Genomic DNA, 21637 nt, shown 5'->3' with positions numbered 1-21637 from the left:
CAACAGTTTATACAGTATTACAGTACATTCTGCTGGCAAAACATCACTTCATTTGAACACTCGACGTAGAAATGAAAAAAGCTGTGTCTTACTTGTTTGTCAAGGAATTCTCTGGCATCCTTCTCAATGTGACCCTCATACAGATTGGTAGTCAAACTCATTAGCCCCACCTTTGACAGGCCAAAGTCTGTAAGCTTTATATGGCCCATGGATGTTACCAATAAACTGAAAATTAGAATGATCTGAAGTTACTGTGATATAATTCAACATTATATGCTTATTATTATTCTTGGAGGAAAATGTTTCCTCAGGATGACAAAAATATAAAGACAGCTTAAAAAGTAATTTAACCAGGTACAAAATAAACAGGTTAAAAATCTGACAGTCTTACATTTGTTACTATTATTACCAGATGTAAACAAACTTTTTATATGCAATTGCACATCATCTTATAGAACCATACAAGTGTTGAGAGTTGAATGTTAGATGCTTCAAACAAAAAGAGAGATTCATCATTCTGAAAGATCTAGAATAGAATAAATTTAGCTTTTGAAGTGAGGTGGGCATTTTCTGTCTGTAACAAGCTGGGTCATTCATTTGAAAAAAACCTCAGGTATTAAGTTAGCTGGTAACTAATACTACACTGGCCTGAGGTTATCATTCTATGAAGGTATTGTCACTCAACATATGTGACTCCAATTCTTCTTTTTTTTTTAAATATGAAACAGGGAAAAGATTAATGGAGATACAACAGTCATACTTTTCACTACAGCTACTTGCTGTAATGTTATTTAAATGTATAGGAGATATACTGTATTTCTAAATATTGCAAAAAAATGAAACAAGAAAGATTTCCCATCTGGTCAATCTTATCTTTGTATATGCAAATATCTGCAAGTTGATGATACTTTGTATTAAACAGTGTTTTAAGCATACTTTGAAAGATCTTTTCCTTAATGACCAAAATGCATTTCCCTTCATTTCAGCCAGAAGAGTAAGTACATTTTTCTTTAGCTACTTTGATAGCCTCTCCTATCTTAAAGGATTTTAAAGAGCACTTTTGGAAAAAACACATTCTCTGTAACTGCAGGTAATGAAAATTCACATATTGTGCAGAAATTGTGAATCTACATAACATTCACGATAACAAAAACATTTCATGCATAGCAAATTTACACCTTTCATATTTTATCTAACAATTTCAAAGTCCTCTTTTGTTTATATTCTATATACATACTTGTCTGGTTTCAAATCCCTGTGTACAATTCCATAATTATGAAGGTATTCCAAGGCCAGAACAGTTTCTGCAAAGTACATCCTTGCCATGTCTACAGGCAAGGGACCTATATTCTTCATCAAAGTAGCACAGTCTCCACCTGTGAAAACAGGACAAATGTTCCAGATGATGCTATAAATTCTTAGGTGTATCAGTATAATCCATACAATTTGCAGAAGTAGGCACAAATTGTAGTCATAAATGTTTATTTTCCAGTCAGATGATCCAATTGAACATGTAATCACACCAACTATTGTACTGGAAAAACAGTGTGAAGCTGGGAGCGAGCAGTACAAGGGTTCAGCTGGAAACCAATAAAGCCTGTGCTGCTACTTTAAAAAAATTAAAAAAAAAAAAAAAAGCAAACACCCCCCTGCACACAACCATAGCCTGGGTATCTCATCTTGTACTGTCTCTGTCCACTGTCTTCCTTCAGCATTAGCACCTTTTCAAATTGCTTCCTCTTCCCTCTTTCTTTGTAAAAATAACTATTACAAATACCCCAATACATGCTAATGAAAATTTGAACTCCAGAAAAGCAAACAGCATTTCCACATGAACTTTGAATGCTAGGACACTTATGATTACAGTCTATGAGGAACTTATTCAAAGAGCAATTATTTCCCATTATAGCTGGAGCACAAGTGTTTTACAAGCTCTCACCAGTAGATGACGACTGGGAAAAAAGCCACCTTGTTGTTGGATTTAGATCCTAAATCTCTATTGCCAGAGTACAGAGGAGGGCCTTTCTAATGCAAGTACCATACAGCTTATTTTTCTTTCTTGGTATAAGAAACCCCCCTTTTTCCTCTGTAAAACAGAACAAACACTTTACCTTCTACATATTCCATGACCATGCATAAATGACGTCTTGTTTCAAAGGAGCAATACATGCTGACAACAAATGGATTTTCTGCAAACGTCAGGATATCGCGTTCGACAAAGGCCTGTTGAATCTGGTTTCGGAGGATGAGATTCTGCTTATTAATTTTCTTCATGGCAAATCTTTGTCTGGTTTCTTTATGTCTCACAAAATAAACCGCACTGAAGAAGTTCAAATGGGAGAGAAAAAGAAAAAGGACTGAATAACTGTATTAAAAATGTATTTTAAAATACTTTTTTTACAAATAAATATATATTAAAAAACCACTGTATAAATATTATATAAAAGACTTGGTTTTAATTTAATGTAGTTGACCAGCCTTTCACATCAGAGAATGGCTACAGACCTCATTTTGTTTCATAACCAGGATGAGTCTCAGTCAACACAAATTAGTACACAAATTAGAAAAACAACCACCACCCCTCCCTCCAAAAACCAAACCAAACAACAGATATAGCAAATGCCCCCTCCAACAGATATAGCAAACTCTCTCAGCTCAGACAGATTTTGGGCGTTTCCATCAGCATAGGATTATATACAAACCCCAACTATGGCATAGTGTTATAAATCATTCTGACAGATGCTTATTTTGTAAGTGTGCTGTCAGATAATTATGACTCAGACTCTGGTCCAGGGGATTTTAAAACATGTCACAGGTTTCTCATGAAGGTTGTTCAGAAGTTGCTTGATGGGGTGGCTCCCTCATTGCCAGGTACAAAATCTTCTGTACTTGTGCAGTCCCTGACATCAGCACTGATCCATATCAGGCGTAGGTCACCAGTAGGTAATCCAAAACAAAGATCACTGCATTAACTGCATGATAATGTGGGATTAAGATGTATCTTGTCATGCAGAATTTCCACTGGTGTACCGGGTACAAAGTTTCCTATAAGCTTGGTTAGATAAGGTCAAGGCAGTGGGGGAAGCAAAGTGAAAGAAAACCTCATGTGGACAAGCCTTCTTATTTTCAAGGCTCAGGAGAAGGAATCACTCTGCCATGAAACACTGACACAGGACATTACTGCTGCATTTCTCAAAATCCCTTGTGGCAAATCCTGAAAACGTTTGCCTTGCTTGAAATCTACTTTGCAGCATTTAATGCTTTTAGCATCTCCAGTATATAATTACCACAGTAGTGAGTGTTTATGGAAAGAAAGGACAAAAAGGAGAAAATAGAGGGGGGGGAAAAAATGGGACTCAATTATGTAGTTTTTAAATTCTATTTGTTGCCCCCATGAGGTCCTATTATTTAAACACAAAAAGCAATTCTTGCCTTACTATTTTTATGAAGATCTTCACACAGCTACCAAAGTTACAGACACTGAAAAACATCAACACTGTTTCTGCTTTCCTTTGTGGAGGAAAACTTTTTCTAGACAAGAAAGTTTCTCTTACTGATTCCAAAAGCTTTCGTTAATCCTTTGCTCTTGTCTGAGCGTAGGGCAGGTAAGAGACATTACACCATTATGAAAGTAGGGGAAAACCACCTTGGGCAAAACCCAAGACAAACCCCACCCTTAGTGCCTCCTACTAGGTCTCACTCCCTCTTGCCCCTCCCAAGCTGGAATAAAGACAGAGTTATTCAGCTCCATTACTCCTCCCTGCTGGTTTCACACCTTTTGTCCTGCACCTCTTCCTTCTGCTCCCCTCATACTCATTTTTCTCTCCATCCCTTCCTTACAACTCTTTTCCTTTGCTTTTCTTTCCTTTACATTCTGGTTTTCCCCTCTCCTTTGTTGCTATCTCCTGTCAGTCAGTCTTAGCTTCTTAATCTCATCTTTTCCCTATTTCAGTCCCCTTGTACACTCCTGGCATGTACAAAAGTGAGCCCTTCAGGTGCCTGAAGCGTCAATCCTTAAAAAAAAAAAAAAAAAAGTTATATGAATGAACTGAGGACTGGCTGAGGACTCGGTATGCGGATCTTTCTCAGAGCTTTAATTTGGAGAGCATGTCAAGATGAACTCTTGAAAGGCAGATATTAACCAGAGCATATTATTACAGCATCTTAATAAATCCCCTTTGCAGATCATGTGGATCTGTAAGGTCATTACTACCTTATTTAAAGATGAAGAACTAGTAAGTTCTAAGAACTATCCAATCCAGTAAATATGTGGGACATGCTGGTTATGTTTCCCCAGCTCTTTAAGTTGTATTCTCCAGTCTTATAGTCACAGGCAGGTAACTGTATAAATTTCTACTAGGATTCAGTTATCCGCAACTCCTCAGAAAAAAATTGTTTAGTTCAAGTGTACCAGACTCACGAGACAACTGCAATACAATTCTCTCTCATGTTTATAGATGCATACACTGTTTGTACTATATAAAGTGATTTTAAATGATCTTCAATGTATAAAAATGTCTATCATTACTTATTCACATCCTCTGCTGTATATCACAGTAACCTGAGCAAACAGCATTTATGCTTTAAAAGGAAACTATGCCCTAGACAGCAGCACGTTATTCCTGCAGAAGACATCCTTTCGTCCTCCAGGACGCTCCCAGTTCGCAGCAGTGATGCCATTTCCCCAGCCTATCAGTACACTAAACTAAGCACACTGCAACAACTGCGCCCGGGACTGCCTGCAACACCTGTGTTCTCAGCTCCCACAGTTCGAAAGATCATATTAGAATTTGCTGAAATGTCACTAAAATGATACATAGAAAATGAAACCTTCCCAAAGAGAAACAGTTAAATAAAGATATATAAATTGCCTGGACATTTTTAAAAAAAAAAAAAAAGAAAAAAGAGAGAAACAGGAAATCTTCCATGTTTCTGCACAGAAGTGGGGCTTCAACTTAATCAAAATGGAAAGCCTGGAGTAAAGCACACATCTGCTGAGACACTGAAGATGCTGAACTTTGAAGTAAAATGATGAGAACAACCACAGTGAGTTCTGGCACATAACAACTTTGTCTTGGGTAATTTTGAACTCTGATTTGCCACCTTTGAAGTATGCTTCTGTTATTGTATAATAAATTATCATGTAGATTGTGATGGCCTTCCAGTTTCCATTCACTCTCCTCGAAGCTGTCATCTTGCTACCTTCTCCTAATCCTGGCACTGAACTCACACCTTTTCTTTTTCCCCCACAGGCCCACTTTCCCACATCTCTCTCTATTCTTTACTTTACAGAATGTTATAGCTAGAGCATTAGGTGGAAGTTTATCTTTGCTTTATATGTGCTTTTAAGAGACAGCACAATACCTCACTCTCAGTTTCTTGGCCTTGATCATTAAATGCAGCTCATGATTTTCAGTATATTATAAAGACAACCGTAAATTTGAGAATTCATTTAACACAAAAGCAATGTATTAAGAACATCCAGAACATCCGATTGCCCTGTCGATCCATTCAATGACAGTGGTATGCCCTCTCTGCCTGCAAAGCCGCAGAGTGGCGCTGTTGCAACCTCCTGCGCTTTCAAAAGAAGAATTTGCTTTCCTACCTCCCCCTTTCTGTTTTCATAACATGGCAACAAGATATTTCCAAAACATCCTCTGATTTCACTGTATGGATCTCAACAGGTGCTCAAGTGCTCTGTATTTTATTGATGCTGTATTTCAACAAAGCAAGCAAAGTTTACTTTCCAAGAGAAATAAAAAAAATCATAAACTATGGCATTGTCCAAACATCACCTTCTTCCACTTCCAACATAAATCTCAACTTGAAAAAGTATCTCTAAAATACCCTTAGCTAGGCAAAAATATAAAACACTGTGCACATGTGTTAAGATGACCAAAAAAAAAAAAAGATAAAACATTTAACTGAGTTCCTGAATTGCTCCAACTTAACTGTTAGGCAATCTGTCCCTCAAATCTTACAACCAAGATTCCTGTTTTTTCTCTAAATTACTTAAAGGCTTCAGGCCTAGTTTACAGCTCTGTCCTGGGTTCAGCTGGGATAGAGTTAATTTTCACAAGAAGCTGGGAGGGAACACAGCCAGGATAGCTGACCCAAACTAGCCAAGGGGATATTCGATACCATATGATGTCATGCTCAGTATATAACCTGGGGGAGCTGGCGGGGGAGGGGGGGAAGAGGGATCACAGCTCGGGAATGGGCTGGGCATCGGGTTCCGGGTGGTGAGCAATTGCATTGTGCATCACTTGCTTTATACATTTTTTTATTAGTATTATTGTTATTATTGCTTCTTCTCTCCTTGTGTTGTCCTATTAAATTGTCCTTATCTCAACCCACGAGGTTTTACCTTTTTCTTCCGATTCTCCTCTCCATCCCACCAGGGTAGGGAGGAGTGAGTGAGCGGCTGCGTGGTGCTTAGTTGCCGACTGGGCTTAAACAACGACGGTCCTTTTTGGCGCCCAACGTGGGGCCTGAAGGGTTGAGATAATGACAGATCTGACCAGAGCATGTTAAAACAAATTTGTTATATGCATTTCTTATATTAGTTAAATAGTTGCTGGTTACAATGTTGGTTCATTTGTTCACATGGTGGTGTTATGTAAGTTCTTATATGCACTATGTATTCCCTGCAGTGATGTTTATCACCTCTGGGAGAGGGATCAGGACTATCATTTTGCTGTACTGGGTAATGTCGACTTATGATATGACTACATCACTGGTCATGAGATTAAGCTGGTATTTGTATGTGGCATTGTTGTCATGCCCGTACCTCGGGCGCCTTCTCTCGGAATTTATTAGTAATCGCACCCAATCTATGGGGAAGATGGGGGGGATACTTTCTCCCGCTCTTTCACCTCCCCTTTCTCCTTCAGGCTAATTACAACAGCTCTTGAGAATTTTGAATATCCTTGGGATGTTCAAACCAGCATGTTCCTATTGCTATGTATGTCTCCTGAATGTGTTCCAGGTCTTGTTTAAGGTTACAAAAATTTTCTTTTTATGAATACCACCCAGAGATCTGCCCCAAGGCTGGATAGTCATGGGTGGCACGGCATGTGGGAGAATATGGGCAGGTATCTAGAGAACTTCTCACCTCCAATGGTTTGGAACTTCACTCCCGAACAACTACAGGACCCTGATGAAGTGGTAGAATATCTGAAAGGAAAATGCTGTGGCTATTCCAAAAAGGCACAACTTATTGCACTGTGCTGGGCCCTGGCCAGTATCTACCAAACACTGCTCGATATTATGGAGCCAGTACCTTGGAATTAGAGGGTAGGGAAGCCAAACAGCTGGGATCGCTGTCTAGGGAAGGGGGCATTGACAAGGTGATTGGAAAAAAAGACACAATCCTTCAGCCTCTGGAGGCGACTCCTGTCAGGCATGAAGGAAAGATACCCCTTCAAGGAAGATGCTACATATCACCCAGGCAAGTGGACCACCATGGAGAGAGGTATTCAGTACCTGAGGGAATTAGCCATGCTGGAGGTGATTTATAATGATCCGGATAATGAGCAGTTACCCACAGATCCAGATGAATCCAGATCCAGCAGGTGGAGGAAAGGGACAACCGGGTTTATTGGACTGTGTGGATCCGACGGCCTGGCACATCAGACCCACAGGAGTATAAAGCCCTAGTGGACACCGGTGCACAGTGTACTCTAATGCCATCAAGCTATAAAGGGGTAGAACCTATTTGTATTTCTGGGGTGACAGGGGGATCTCAACAGCTAACTGTATTGGAGGCTGAAGTGAGCCTAACTGGGAATGAGTGGCAAAAACACCCCATTGTGACTGGCCCAGAGGCCCCATGCATCCTTGGCATAGACTATCTCAGGAGAGGGTATTTCAAGGACCCAAAGGGGTATCGGTGGGCTTTTGGTATAGCTGCCTTGGAGACAGAGGGAACTGAACAGTTGTCCACCTTGCCCGGTCTCTCTGAGGACCCTTCGGTTGTGGGGTTGCTGAGGGTTGAAGAACAACAGGTGCCAATCCCTACCACAAGGGTGCTCCAGCGGCAATATTGCACCAACCGAGACTCCCTGATTCCCATCCATATGCTGATTCGTCGACTGGAGAGCCAAGGGGTGATCAGCAGGACTCGCTCACCCTTTAACAGCCCCATATCGCCAGTGCGAAAGTCTAATGGAGAGTGGAGACTAACAGTAGACTATCGTGGCCTGAATGAAGTCACGCTGCCACTGAGTGCTGCCGTACCGGCCATGATAGAACTTCAATATGAACTGGAGTCAAAAGCAGCCAAGTGGTATGCCACAACTGATATCGCTAATGCATTTTTCTCAATCCCTTTGGCAGCAGAGTGCCGGCCACAGTTTGCTTTCACTTGGAGGGGCGTCCAGTACACCTGGAATCGACTGCCCCAGGGGTGGAAACACAGCCCCACCATTTGCCATGGACTAATCCAGAATGCACTGGAACAGGGTGAAGCTCTAGAACATCTGCAATACATTGATGACATCATCGTATGGGGCAACACAGCAGAAGAAGTTTTCGAGCAAGGGAAGAAAATAATCCAAATCCTTCCGAAAGCCGGTTTTGCCATAAAACAGAGTAAGGTGAAGGGACCTGCACAGGAGATTCAGTTTTTAGGAATAAAATGGCAAGATGGACGTCATCACATCCCAATGGATGTGATCAACAAAATAGCAGCTATGTCTCCACCAACTAGTAAACAGGAAACGCAAGCTTTCTTAGGTGTTGTGGGTTTTTGGAGAATGCACATTCCAAATTACAGTCTGATTGTAAGCCCTCTCTATCAAGTGACCTGGAAGAAGAATGATTTCAAATGGGGCCCTGAGCAACAACAAGCCTTTGAACAGATTAAATGGGAGATAGTTCATGCAGTAGCCCTTGGGCCAGTCTGGGCAGGACCAGATGTTAAAAATGTGCTCTACACCGCAGCCGGGGAGAATGGCCCTACCTGGAGCCTCTGGCAGAAAGCACCTGGGGAGACCCGAGGTCGACCCCTAGGGTTTTGGAGTCGGGGATATCGAGGATCTGAGGCCCGCTATACTCCAACTGAAAAGGAGATATTGTCAGCATATGAAGGAGTTCAAGCTGCTTCAGAAGTGGTTGGTACTGAAACACAGCTCCTGTTGGCACCCCGCCTGCCGGTGCTGGGCTGGATGTTCAAAGGGAAGGTCCCCTCTACACATCATGCAACTGATGTTACGTGGAGTAAGTGGGTCGCATTGATCACACAACGAAGTCGAATAGGAAACCCCAGTCGCCCAGGAATTCTGGAAGTGGTCACAGACTGGCCAGAAGGCAAAGATGTTGGAATATCGCCAGAGGAGGAGGTGATGGGTGCTGAAGAGGCCCCACTGTATAATGAACTGCCAGAAAATGAGAGGCAATATGCCCTGTTCACTGATGGGTCCTGTCGCATTGTAGGAAAGCATTGAAGGTGGAAGGCTGCTGTATGGAGTCCTATACGACAAGTTGCAGACACTGCAGAAGGAGAAGGTGAATCGAGTCAGTTTGCAGAGGTGAAAGCCATCCAGCTGGCTTTAGACATTGCTGATTGAGGAAAATGACCAATACTTTATCTCTATACTGACTCATGGATGGTGGCAAATGCTCTGTGGGGGTGGTTGCAGCAATGTAAGCTGGAGAAGCTGGTTGTAAAAGTATGTCACGTAGATGCCCACGTACCCAAGAGTCAGGCCACTGAAGAACATCAAAACAATCAACAGGTAGACAAGGCTGCTAGGATTGAAGTGGCTCAGGTGGATCTGGACTGGCAACATAAGGGTGAATTATTTATGGCTTGGTGGGCCCACGACACCTCAGGCCATCAGGGAAGAGATGCAACATATAGATGGGCTTGTGATCGAGGGGCGGACTTGACCATGGACACTATCGCACAGGTTACCCATGAATGTGAAACATGTGCTGCAATCAAGCAAGCCAAGTGGTTAAAGCCTCTTTGGTATGGGGGACGATGGCTGAAATACAAATATGGGGAGGCCTGGCAGATTGACTATATCACACTCCCACAAACCCGCCAAGGCAAGTGCCATGTGCTTACAATGGTGGAAGCAACCACCAGATGGCTGGAAACATATCCCATGCCCCATGCCACCACCTGAAACACTCTCCTGGGCCTTGAGAAGCAAGTCTTATGGCGACGTGGCACCCCAGAAAGAATTGAGTCAGACAATGGGAGTCATTTCTGAAACAATCTCATAGACACCTGGGCCAAAGAGCATGGCATTGAGTGGGTGTATCACATCCCCTATCATGCACCAGCCTCTGGGAAAATCGAATGATACAATGGATTGTTAAAGACTACATTGAGAGCAATGGGTGGTGGGACCTTCAAACATTGGGATACACATCTAGCAAAGGCCACCTGGTTAGTCAACACCAGAGGATCTGCCAATCGAGCTGGCCCTGCCCAATCAGAACTTTTACCTACTGTAGAAGGGGATAAAGTCCCTGTAGTGCACATAAAAAATATGCTAGGGAAGACAGTCTGGGTTACTCCTGCCTCGGGCAAAGGCAAACCCATCCATGGGACTGTTCTTGCTCAAGGACCTGGATGCACTTGGTGGGTGATGCGGAAGGATGGGGAAGTCTGATGTGTACCTCAAGGGGATTTGATTTTGGGTGAGAATAGCCAATAGATTTAATTGTGTGATGTTAATTGCTAAATAACCCTGCCACTGTATGTCGTCACTACTACAGTTGCTATATGCCATATCAATGGTATTACAGTAAGAGTCACCCAAATCAATGAAGGATGGACTTTGATGAAACCAAGTGAAGTGCAGCGGTGATGGAACTTGAACTGGCTTCAGCAACTGGCCCCCAGCAACTTCCTCAGGATCGACACCTTCAACCCGCAGACTGTGTGCGTGGGCCACGCCAAATACACCAGCCGCGCGCTCCGGATGCAGCATGCAACAATCCAACACGACACACCATCCCTCCTGCCCAGACAGACTGTTACGGCAGATGGAGCCCCAAAGTCATGGATTAAATGAACTCAATGGACATGTTAGAGTGATGGCCCATAGACTAAGGGAATGATATCTCTGTGTGTGTGTATATATATATATCAAAGACAGGAAAAGTGGTGGTGATTAATTGGAAAGTGTAGGATCTGGGCATGACGCAGATGGTATAGAATAAGGGGTGGATAATGTTCTGGGTTTGGCTAGGATAGAGTTAATTTTCACAAGAAGCTGGGAGGGAACACAGCCAGGATAGCTGACCCAAACTAGCCAAGGGGATATTCAATACCATATGATGTCATGCTCAGTATATAACTGGGGGAGCTGGCCGGGGGTGAGGAGGGATCGCGGCTCGGGAATGGGCTGGGCATCAGGTTCCGGGTGGTGAGCAATTGCATTGTGCATCACTCGCTTCGTATATTCTTTTATTAGTATTATTATTACTTCTTTTCTCCTTGTGTTGTTCTATTAAACTGTCCTTATCTCAACCCATGAGGTTTTACCTTTTTCTTCCCATTCTCCTCCCCATCCCATCGGGGGAGGGGAGGAGTGAGCGAGCAGCCACGTGGTGCTTAGTTGCCGGCTGGGCCTAAACCACGACAAGCTCTTCGGTAACTTTTAGAGCCATTTTACCTTCAGGGTAATCTAGCTGTGTTGCTTGCTTTGACCCAATTCTCTAATTTGTCAAAGGACCTTGAACTCCTTGTGGACACACAGGTACTGTACTTGCTGTTTAAAAGTTACAGCTGCTAACCAGGAATGATGCTTCATTTTCACAAGCAATTTCCTGAGAAGAGACTGCTAAATTCTGTACTACCCTGGAATTATGTCTGATGTCGTCTCCATTGTAGGGGAGCCATTTGCGAGGCTGTAATTCATGTTATGGCAATACGGTAAAGTTTACAGATTTAAGATCAGAATTTACAAGCAGCACTGCACCATCTCCTAGCTAGACGATGCCCATGACCAGATCAGATTTATTTGTGGGCAGGGGGAAATGCTGCCTAAAGCACTGCAGCACTCCTAACATGAGCATCCAGTGCAGTGTGTGCCTTCTGAGCCCCGGGACAACGTGCGCAGCCTCCTCTCAGCAACATTTCAGACTTATCCTAGTCTGCCTAGCAGCAAATGAGATGCTAGCCATCTGAAGAAGAGAACATGATGGCCATGGTTCTTCTCTCACAACTGGTACTAGTCCTAGTTGTTTCAATACGTCACAGATTTTGGCGAATAAAACCACCTCTCCATATCTAACAGTAGCAATTTCTATCTTCATGGCAGCTAGTAAACACAGGTGAAAAATGATGAAACTGCTGTCCAGATTTCCTATGGGAAACTCAGTAAGAACTGTTCTGTATTTGCAAAAGAAACACTTGAGAAATTGAATTCCTCAACAGTTTGTAGCACGCTGTACATTCAGGAAGGACAGAATTTGAGACCTTCAACATGGTAACAACCTTTCTCTACCACCGAGAGGATTGCATTAGCTGCAAATCCTAGATCCTCACACATATATTAGATCCTCACACATATATTAGCTACAGAAGAAAGATAAAGCACTTGGCCTGTGCTGTACTGGAAAGGGAGGCTCACTCAAGGGCAATAAAGTCCATGAGTTCAAAGTTCACCATTTTGAGTAAGTCCTCAATGAATGATGAATATATGATCCCTAGCACAGAAATTGCCAGACTCTACTTTTTAAGTCGCTCTTTAAAGCCATGGGCTTCTAGGAATCAAAGCCTCTTACTCTGTATAGACCAGTCCCCCACAGGGGTAAACAGAAAAGAAGCAATGCAGTTTATTTGACCAGAGGTGGTGCTACTTAAGTGAACCTACAAAGCTGCACTCCCCCATCCCCTTCCACTTCTGAACTGGTGGTTTCCAAGCTGATGAAGAATTAACCTGATTGACGGGGTGTTATTCTGCAGCTGGGTAACTTTCTTAGTCCCATTCCCAATGCAACTACACACGAGCAAGTACTGTCAACCAGGTGAAGAAGGGACAGGAATGAGTACTCACAGGTTAGGGACAGCATGTGCTCAAGCCAACGCTGCCTCTGAGAGTTATTAAATTTATCAAATGACACCATTAGCCAGTATGTCATGTACACATTGACATTATCATCTTTGTAGAAGTAAAAGCATTCCAGGCAGATGCAAAAGTGGTATTATTTGCTTTAAGCAGATACAGTTATACATTAGTGAAGAGCAACTGAACTAACATCACTTGCTTCCCTAAAATCAAATGTAATCTTTATTTTATTGGGCTGGTTCAGGAAAGCAGGCTGATGCCAACTTGAAGAGATGGACTACTACTACCTGCTACCTCTTGGAAGCTGGAATATGGAAAAAATGTTGCTGTGATTCCAGTAAAAGTTTAACATTTGGGAAGTATGAAAAGTTTTGGCTGGCTGAAAGAAGACAGACAGACAGCTTGTGAAACCATTAATGACTTGGCCAGCATCCTACATGTTTACTGATTCACAGCTTGTTTAACTTATTGTATATTCCTAGCCATTCCCAAAAGCCTGATATGCCTCATCTACTATATAGTCATTTAATTGCACTACAAATGAGTTTACTCAACCAATTAAAAGCAGAGAACTGCTAAGATATTTACTCAAATCTTCACAAAACCAATAGTTTATATTTAAACTCATCAAGTTTAACGTATCTGACAACTCTCTGCTACAGCATGCCAAGACCAGCAATTACCCTGTCAAGCAAAGCTTTCCATTTCACTAATGAAGGCAAAAACACCATAGCAAAATCAAAGACATCAGAATGTATGAGTTTTTTTAAATTTGTTCAGAATGAAACCCTCCATTATATCCTCAAAATAAATAAGATATTACAATAGCATACTAAATCTTTAATAAGTCAGAGCACAAAATATGCCCACTGATGTATTTTTGAGAATAAATCAATGAAGCACAGGCAGAATTCACGTTTAGGTTATTTCAAAAAATTAATGGCCTAGAAAAACATGGAAGAGGAAAAAAAAATAATCCTTGTAGCATAACAACAATAACTTTTATTTCAGCTGCTTATACTTGTAATAAACTGCAATAAATGCCTATGGGGCAGTTTATTGCTTTTTATTCACAGATGGAACAGGTATTATTGCTTAATTGTACTCTATTTTGTAGATGAGTTAAAAAGTATTTAGGTAATCGTGATGTGTTCCCGTTTAAACTTGACCGTAAGTTTTGAGAAAAAAATCCTACATGCCTACATCATACATGCCATAGAAAGCCTTGGCTTTTCATCCTTTCTTTTCCAGCTTTTCGGATCCTTACTTGTCTCTTGTTTCAAATGGATAGTTGTCTCCAGTCTATATTTCTTAATGGCTCATCAAAGCTCCTTCTGACTGTAACACCTATGTAGCAAGAGCCACAGGCCTACAGAACCTCTGACTTCTGGTGGCCGGCCTCGCGCTGCTGGTTGCAGCATGCCCTTCTGCAGCCGCTCCCTCCTTTCCCCATCCCCCAGCATCCTGAAACTGCTGGGAAGCTGGGCAGGTTCAGTGACTCATACATCCTTTTCTCCAACAGGGACCCACCCCACACAGTTCTTATCCTCCTCCAGTAAGACAGAGGAAACTGGGTAGGAGATGAAAGGGGGAAGGGAAGGGACTAAGCATCTGCCAAGGGAAGGAGAAAGGGATGCAGCCAGGGAGGGGAGCAGCAGCTACTGCTAACTGCTGGAAGAAAGGCTTTTCAAGTCCTGGGGTAACTGGGAGAAACTGGCATACGGTAAATAATGAGTTTGCCTAGAGAGAAACTCTGAAAAAAAGAATTGTGGAGAGGTTGAATAGTGAGAATTTGTATTTGGATATTTACATGACTTTAATGCAAATTATGCTATTTCCTTCAGGCTTTTTGCTGAGCTATGTAAGCAGGTCTGGACATAAGTAATAGCCTCTACACAAGCTATCATGACCAACAATACTAGGCAGTACTAAACGCCTCCTGTTCCATCAAGAGCTCAGGGTTACCTTTAACTAAATCTGATCAGAGAGAGGCATTATTGTGCCCGTCATTCTCAGGCCATTAAAATGGCATGCAAAACTCCAGTGGGTAGATTGTAGGTGCTTTCTCTTCCACGTCCAGGGTCTCTTCAAAGAGTGCTCAGTCCTATCAGGTTGCAGCTGCTTCCTACCTCAAGCAGAGGTAGTGCAGAGTTGAGTCAGTCTAATGGGGTCTGTGCTGGAGAGCAGCACAGCCCTCTCCTTCACTGCTGTGCTGTGACACAGCCTCATTTGGTGATGGGCTCCTCACCTCAAGATGCAAACCCCTCTTTTTTGAACCAATACATCTCTCCTGGTCCTGCAGGTTAGATCAACAGTTCCTGTCTTGATACATTTCAGCACAGATAAGGAGCCAATCAAGGGTCTAATAGATAGTATATGATCAGAAAAGGAGACTGAAGACAGACTTCTGTCTGCTGGTAGACACAATCCCTGCTCAGTACTTCCAGAAAACATTTAGTGTTCACTTAAGGCCTGGGCTAACATAATTTTCTCTTGGTCTTCCAGGATATCTCCAGATGACTCACATACCACTGGGCAGTAAGTTGTGCACTTTCCAAGTACTCGGAAACTAGCCAAGTAACAACAATTCCTTAAAAGATAACTGGGTAAAATTTGAGGATAGAAGAGTGTCCACGGAGAAGCAACAAAACAGTGCAGTCCTACTTAAGGAAATTTGTTTCCACTTCACCAATATTTTTAGGTCAAGTAAGCACTCATTTTTAACAATCTGTCTCCCTACAGATGCAGTTTTATTCTGTTTCACATTTCCATAAACATAGACTGCTTCCAGTATTATAAAGGTGGCTTTAAATCTGCCTTTTGATTTATTCAGATTTCATCTTTGGCATTACATGATACCTTCTGAAAAATCTTTGTGATGTAATATTTAGTATTTTAATTTAATGCAGTACACAGTAATTCATTATTGGCTAGCAGGCTTTCCAAAAAGTTTTTCTTGTGAACTTCAAGTCTTAGCAACAAAACAGGAAAGCAGAATTAAAAAAGCAGCAGTGCAAACAAACTCCCTCACATAAACATCCCTGCAATAAGAAATAATGGGAAGTTACGCAAAAATAAAATGCAAAAGAGCTGTTGCACTCATGGATTACTCACCCATAAGCTCCATTACTAATCAGTTTAATTGTTTCAAAATCACTTTCCCGAGGTTTCCTCTGCAGCTTCAGTGAGGTATTGGAGCTCTTCAAAGTAAAAGAGGAGAAAGAACAAATTAATACAGTACTTTTTTCAAAATCAGGGAAAAATAAAAAACAAACAAAAAACCCCAACTATCACCAGGCTGTCACACCCTGATGAACCAGCTAAAAGCTCTGGCCAGTTAGCTACACAGCTAGCACAGCGAGGGACCAAAGGGGTTCCTGAAGCAAAGCTGCTTTTTCATCAAAAAGGTATCTGTTACACCATAGCTATCTGTCCACTCATCTACATGCTAGGGTTACAGCAGACAGGCACAAAGGCTTCTGGTAAAGGAGTTACTGGCAATTCCTATCTAGAGTTACGCACTTCTGTGAATCCCACCAGGCACTCATTGGCCATTGCTTTCCCATTTTAGTAAATCTGACTCTGGCAGTACAGCCTGGTAGTAAAATGTAGATGAGCTCTCGTTCATTCAAATAAAATTCTGTACATTTATAACTAATGTTAGGGTAGACTGTGATATAACTTAGGATGGGCTGTGAAAAGAGACACAAAATGAAAGAGAAAAATATGGAAGATAAAAATACAATAATTCTACCATTACAGAGGTCACTTTCACCTACTTGTATGCCAGAATATTTTCAAAATGAAGTTGTCCTGAGTACTGTACAACATTTTTCTAGCTTTAATTTTTAATTAATCTTGAAGATCTAAGTGCGAATTAGAATTGGGGGGCAGGGAGGGGGGGATGATTGATGAGGGGACGGGACTTCCAAATTCAGTATTCCAAACCCACAAGATCCTTTTCAAGATGTTTTCCAAATCTCCAAAAAGTTCTGTGATCCCTTTCTAGGCAGTTTGGTAATACTTAAGGTTGAAAGTAGACCTGGTTGGAACATTTTCAATGAAATGCTTGCTAAAGAAATAATTCAGTGCAAGAAGATTAGTGAATATGTCAATAGAATGAATTACACAGGAGCAGAGAGAGATTTATTAAATTGCTTAGCCCACTTGCCTGCCAGTACAGGATTCTTCCTAATTGCATATTTATGATGATTTTGAATGGTCCTTTGCTTTACTTTTAAGTTATGCTTCCTGCCACTTCCCATGTGTATTTATTCCACAACTACACTTTTGAGAAAATGTTTCCAAATATTCATCCTATATTTTTCTTTACTCATTTCATCACCTCCCCCAGTTATGTTCCTTTATTACACTGCATTATCCTTCCTTTATTTCTTCAACATTTGCACAACACAAATAACTTTACAATTACAATTTCTTAAGCTACTGCTAAGCCAGTTTGTACCTTAGATTCTCTTAAGCACTTCAGCACTTCCCTTAAGCCTTTTAGTTATTCTTTCTGACTTTTCTCCAATTTGTCAGTATCTTTCCACTAAATAACACTCAGGTCTAATACGGTATTTTAAATGCAGATGAACGAAAGCAGCAGAGTAAGAAACACCCTTCATGTTACAACTCTGGAAGCCTTTATAGGTGGCATTTTTCCAGAAAATCAGAAATTATCTCAAGATAATATGACATTTACTAGAGGATTATGTCTTTTTTTGTAGCATATCAGAACTAGTTTAACAGATACTCCATGCCTGTATTTTAAACTCTACTAACATTTGTAAATGCCTGTAAAGCACCACTGAATTACCTGCGCATCCCCCAAAATTGCACTTGCTTTTTCTATCCACTTGCACTGAAAATTGACACTAAATTGTTAGAACTGCATTTACTCTGCTGACTGAAATCCAAGGTATAAGAATCAACTTTTAAAAATAAGAATTTAAATTGAGAGCATTTAAGCCCACAATATTCAGCCCAATCAACTCCTCCAAGTCATTTTTCTTTTGCCAACCTGAACAAGCATCTGACAAAATATTACTGTATGATACCCATTACTGTAGTCAAATATTTTCTAACACAGATTAAGAAGAACAATGCACAGTCTTCCAGATTGCAAACTAACTTTCTGAATCCAGGCTATTTGCTAACTTGCTCATTTCTTCCTCGTCTCTTCGCTGGATCTGTTCAGACTCTTAATTTGATCATTAGCTGCCTCTGTAAATGGACTGTCTTAAGATCTGTTTAAAATACTTTATTTTTTATGAAAGGGTTTAAATGTCCTTCTAAAAGGAAAATAAATACATTAATTAAACAGAAATAAAGGAGGCAGTGGTGGAATTTGTGGTAAAACATCCTCCACATGGTGAACACTGTAACTTCATGGAAGCTAAAGATACTGCAACATCTAGGAAAATAGAAAGTTTTGTTCTAATATTTTTTGCAAGCCTTCTGTCTGCTAAGCTCCATGGTGTTACTCTGAGGATTAACCACTGTTCTATTCAATCCGTTTACACATATCGGGAGAAAATACAAGGCGGGGGGGAGGGATGGACGGACAACAACGGACAGGGGACACCCAACACATTTATTTTTCCTTGTTCAGATTCAGCAAAAGCAGCAACATAACAGGAAAACTTACACTTATTGATTCATCCATTTCCAGAGTTTCTGCTGTCCCATTGTCACAGTTAGCTAGCTGAGCTATTTCTAGAAACAAAGATTAGAAATTTCATTTTAAACTACAGTAAGTACAAAACTAAATGAAGTACAGAAAACCTGAGAGGTGACACTTTTATGGAAGAGTTAATAAACATGCTGTCCCATCTGTAGTACTTGTCTAATAACTTTTAAGGCATCTCCAAGCATATATAAAAAAATCCCACCTGGAAAATTAAGACCTGCTATTCAATGCCTATGTAATCTTCCACTGAATTCAAACAGCCATGAAGCAATGAAGAGCAATATTGTTATGACTGCTGAGACGTGGGAATTCTGAGATCCATGTGTGATCTGAGCATTAAGGGAAAGGCAGCACTAATTTAATAAGACTCCTGAAGATCTTAGGCCCTGAGGGGTTAATAGTAGGCCCCATCCTTGTTGGGCTCCTTCACAGTTAGAGCAAAAAGCTTCTAGTTTAGACAGATATGGACTCCAAATTGTTTGTATCTTACACACAGAAATGCTGATATGCCTAACAGAATCAGCTAAAAGCCATTTCCTTCCTAGAAGCTTATCATTTATGGAGTCACTAATACAGACGACTTCTCTGGGAATCGCTAAGATTTTGGGGGTCTACAACTTGACCTGGTTGCCCCTGCCAGGGTCAACCTATGCTGCTGTCCTGGTTTCAGCTGGGATAGAGTTAATTTTCTTCTTAGTAGCTGGTATAGTGCTGGGTTTTGGATTTAGTGTGAGAATGATGTTGATAACACTCTGAGGTTTTAGTTGTTGCTAAGTAGCGCTTATCTTAAGCCAAGGACTTTTCAGTCTCCCATGCTCTGCCAGCAAGCAGGTGTGCAAGAAGCTGGGAGGGAGCATAGCTGGAGCAGCTGACCTGAACTAGCCAAAGGGGTATTCCATACCATGGAACATCATGCCCAGTATATAAACTGGGGGGAGTTGGCCAGGAGGGGTGGATCACTGCTCTGGCATTGGTCAGCAGGTGGTGAGCAATTGCATTGTGCATCACTGTTTTTTTTTCCTTTTTTGTCTTTCCCCCCCCCTCCTTTTTTTTGTTATATTCCTTTTCATTACTATTATTATTATTATATTTCATTATTATTATTGTTGTTGGTATTATATTTTACTTTAGTTATTAAACTGTTCTTATCTCAACCCACGAGTTTTACCTTTTTTCCCCGATTCTCCTCCCCATCCCACTGGGAGCGGGGGGGGGGGGGGAATGAGGGAGTGGCTGCATGGTGCTTGGCTGCTGGCTGGGGTTAAACCACGACAGCTGCAGAGCTCCTAAGCCTATCCTGTTCTCCAGGGGCCCAGTAACTAAGAATTCGTCTGGGTAATAAAAGCTAAACGGTACAGCTGGTAGCTAAAAGACTCTGGGAAGTTTAGTGTTACTTTAATCATATACATAGTTAATTACATACTCTGCATAGCCAAAGATGCACATTTTATCATAATTATGTGCTGGGGATCAGAGATAAGACCGCCTGAAATTTGTGAGGTGCATTTTTATCGTCAGTACTGTTAACTGAATTTATGAATATGAAAAATAATTAAATATTCAAATATAATATCTAAACTGGATTTTTCTATATAGTAATGAGTGACTATTACAAGTGAAATTCTGCACAACACTGTAATCATTAAGAGCAAATTAATCACACAGATAATTTTTCTGTTGGAACAGCTAAAGATTTAAAGAGTAACTCTCATATGTAATCACTATACAAAACACAACGTTTGTAAAGTGTAAGAATCAGAAGTAACGAAAATGTCACTTAAAAAACCCAAACATATCTTTAAAGCGTTACAGAAGCTAAAAACATTCAAAAAAATTCTGAATATGAAGTCAATAAACAGTGAAAAAAGTCTCCAATGAGAATAAACAAACCTAAAAAAAAAAGAGAGCCTAAGCTAAAATGATACAGGCCAAATTCCAAACTGGAGTGGATTTCCCTGGCAAAAGTCACAGTTTTGTGAACGTGGGGTTTTCATAATAGAAGTGTTGATGAAACCTTTATTGTATGGGTGAGAACCAAGCAAACTAGAATAATAAACTTTGACAGCCTTCTCAACTGAAATTATTTACATAAATAGCAAATTAAAATGAGCCATTTTTAAACAGAACTTTTGCAAAATAACCATTATCTGAGAAATACATATTATTTGCAAACAGTAGGCAGTAATGGAATGGAACCAAGAGTCAGCTTTCAAACACGGAGCTATGGAACCATTTTGCAATGCCTGAAGAGATTTTTAAAACTCATCTAAATACCATTAAACATCTTACCTTTTTCTTGATTTAAACCATTTCTGAAGACTCATGATTCAAAAAGGTAAAGATGGTAATTTAAAAACCATGGGGAAAAATTTCTCCCTGGGGAACTCTTTAGAAATGCAGCCACCAGTCTCTGATAAGTGATGAATCTGTTGTGGTATTGCTTTCAGTATAGTATAAATTCATCTGCTGTTATCTCCAAGTAATGCATGCATCATTTCACTCAAAGAAAGGATACTACAGCTATGGCAGCAAACAAAGGAGGTAAGTAGAGAAGGGTCTAAAGAAGTAGGTTGCTTTTCTCTGCAGAGGAAGTCAAATCCCTTGCATGAACATTTATGGACATTGCAGACAGAATTTAACAGCTTATTTGGAAATACAATTCCATTTTTTAGGATAAGTGGAGTTACTGAGGTGGGTTTTGTTTGTTTTGAAAGATTTGGTTCTTCTGCTATTTAAATATTTTCCATTTTTGCATACAAGGAATTTAAAAGCTCTCTCAGGAGGATGATCTTCATGTAATATTTTTTTATACCAGTGAATACAGTGTTTCCAAATAATTCCCCTTTCTAAATGATTAATTCAAGAGCATAAACCCATAGTGACATTCTTTTATTTTTGCTTAGGAAATGTACTT

General features: G+C 40.7%; 1 protein-coding gene across 1 annotated transcript in view; it reads right to left on the bottom strand.

Annotated features, from left to right (window-relative positions):
• The window catches only part of LOC127028997 (microtubule-associated serine/threonine-protein kinase 4-like), a 119910-nt gene that overhangs the window by 28960 nt on the left and 69313 nt on the right, over window positions 1-21637 (bottom strand). The window contains 5 exon segments of the mRNA XM_050914677.1: window positions 93-225; window positions 1238-1376; window positions 2112-2320; window positions 16146-16231; window positions 18682-18749. Of these exon segments, the coding sequence (XP_050770634.1) occupies window positions 93-225; window positions 1238-1376; window positions 2112-2320; window positions 16146-16231; window positions 18682-18749 (635 nt within the window).

This window comes from Gymnogyps californianus, unplaced genomic scaffold (genome assembly GCF_018139145.2).
Source record: "Gymnogyps californianus isolate 813 unplaced genomic scaffold, ASM1813914v2 HiC_scaffold_58, whole genome shotgun sequence".
Taxonomy (NCBI): Eukaryota; Metazoa; Chordata; class Aves; order Accipitriformes; family Cathartidae; genus Gymnogyps; species Gymnogyps californianus.
The sequence above is the reverse complement of the archived record's forward strand: the minus strand, read 5'-3'. Positions and strand labels throughout refer to the sequence as shown.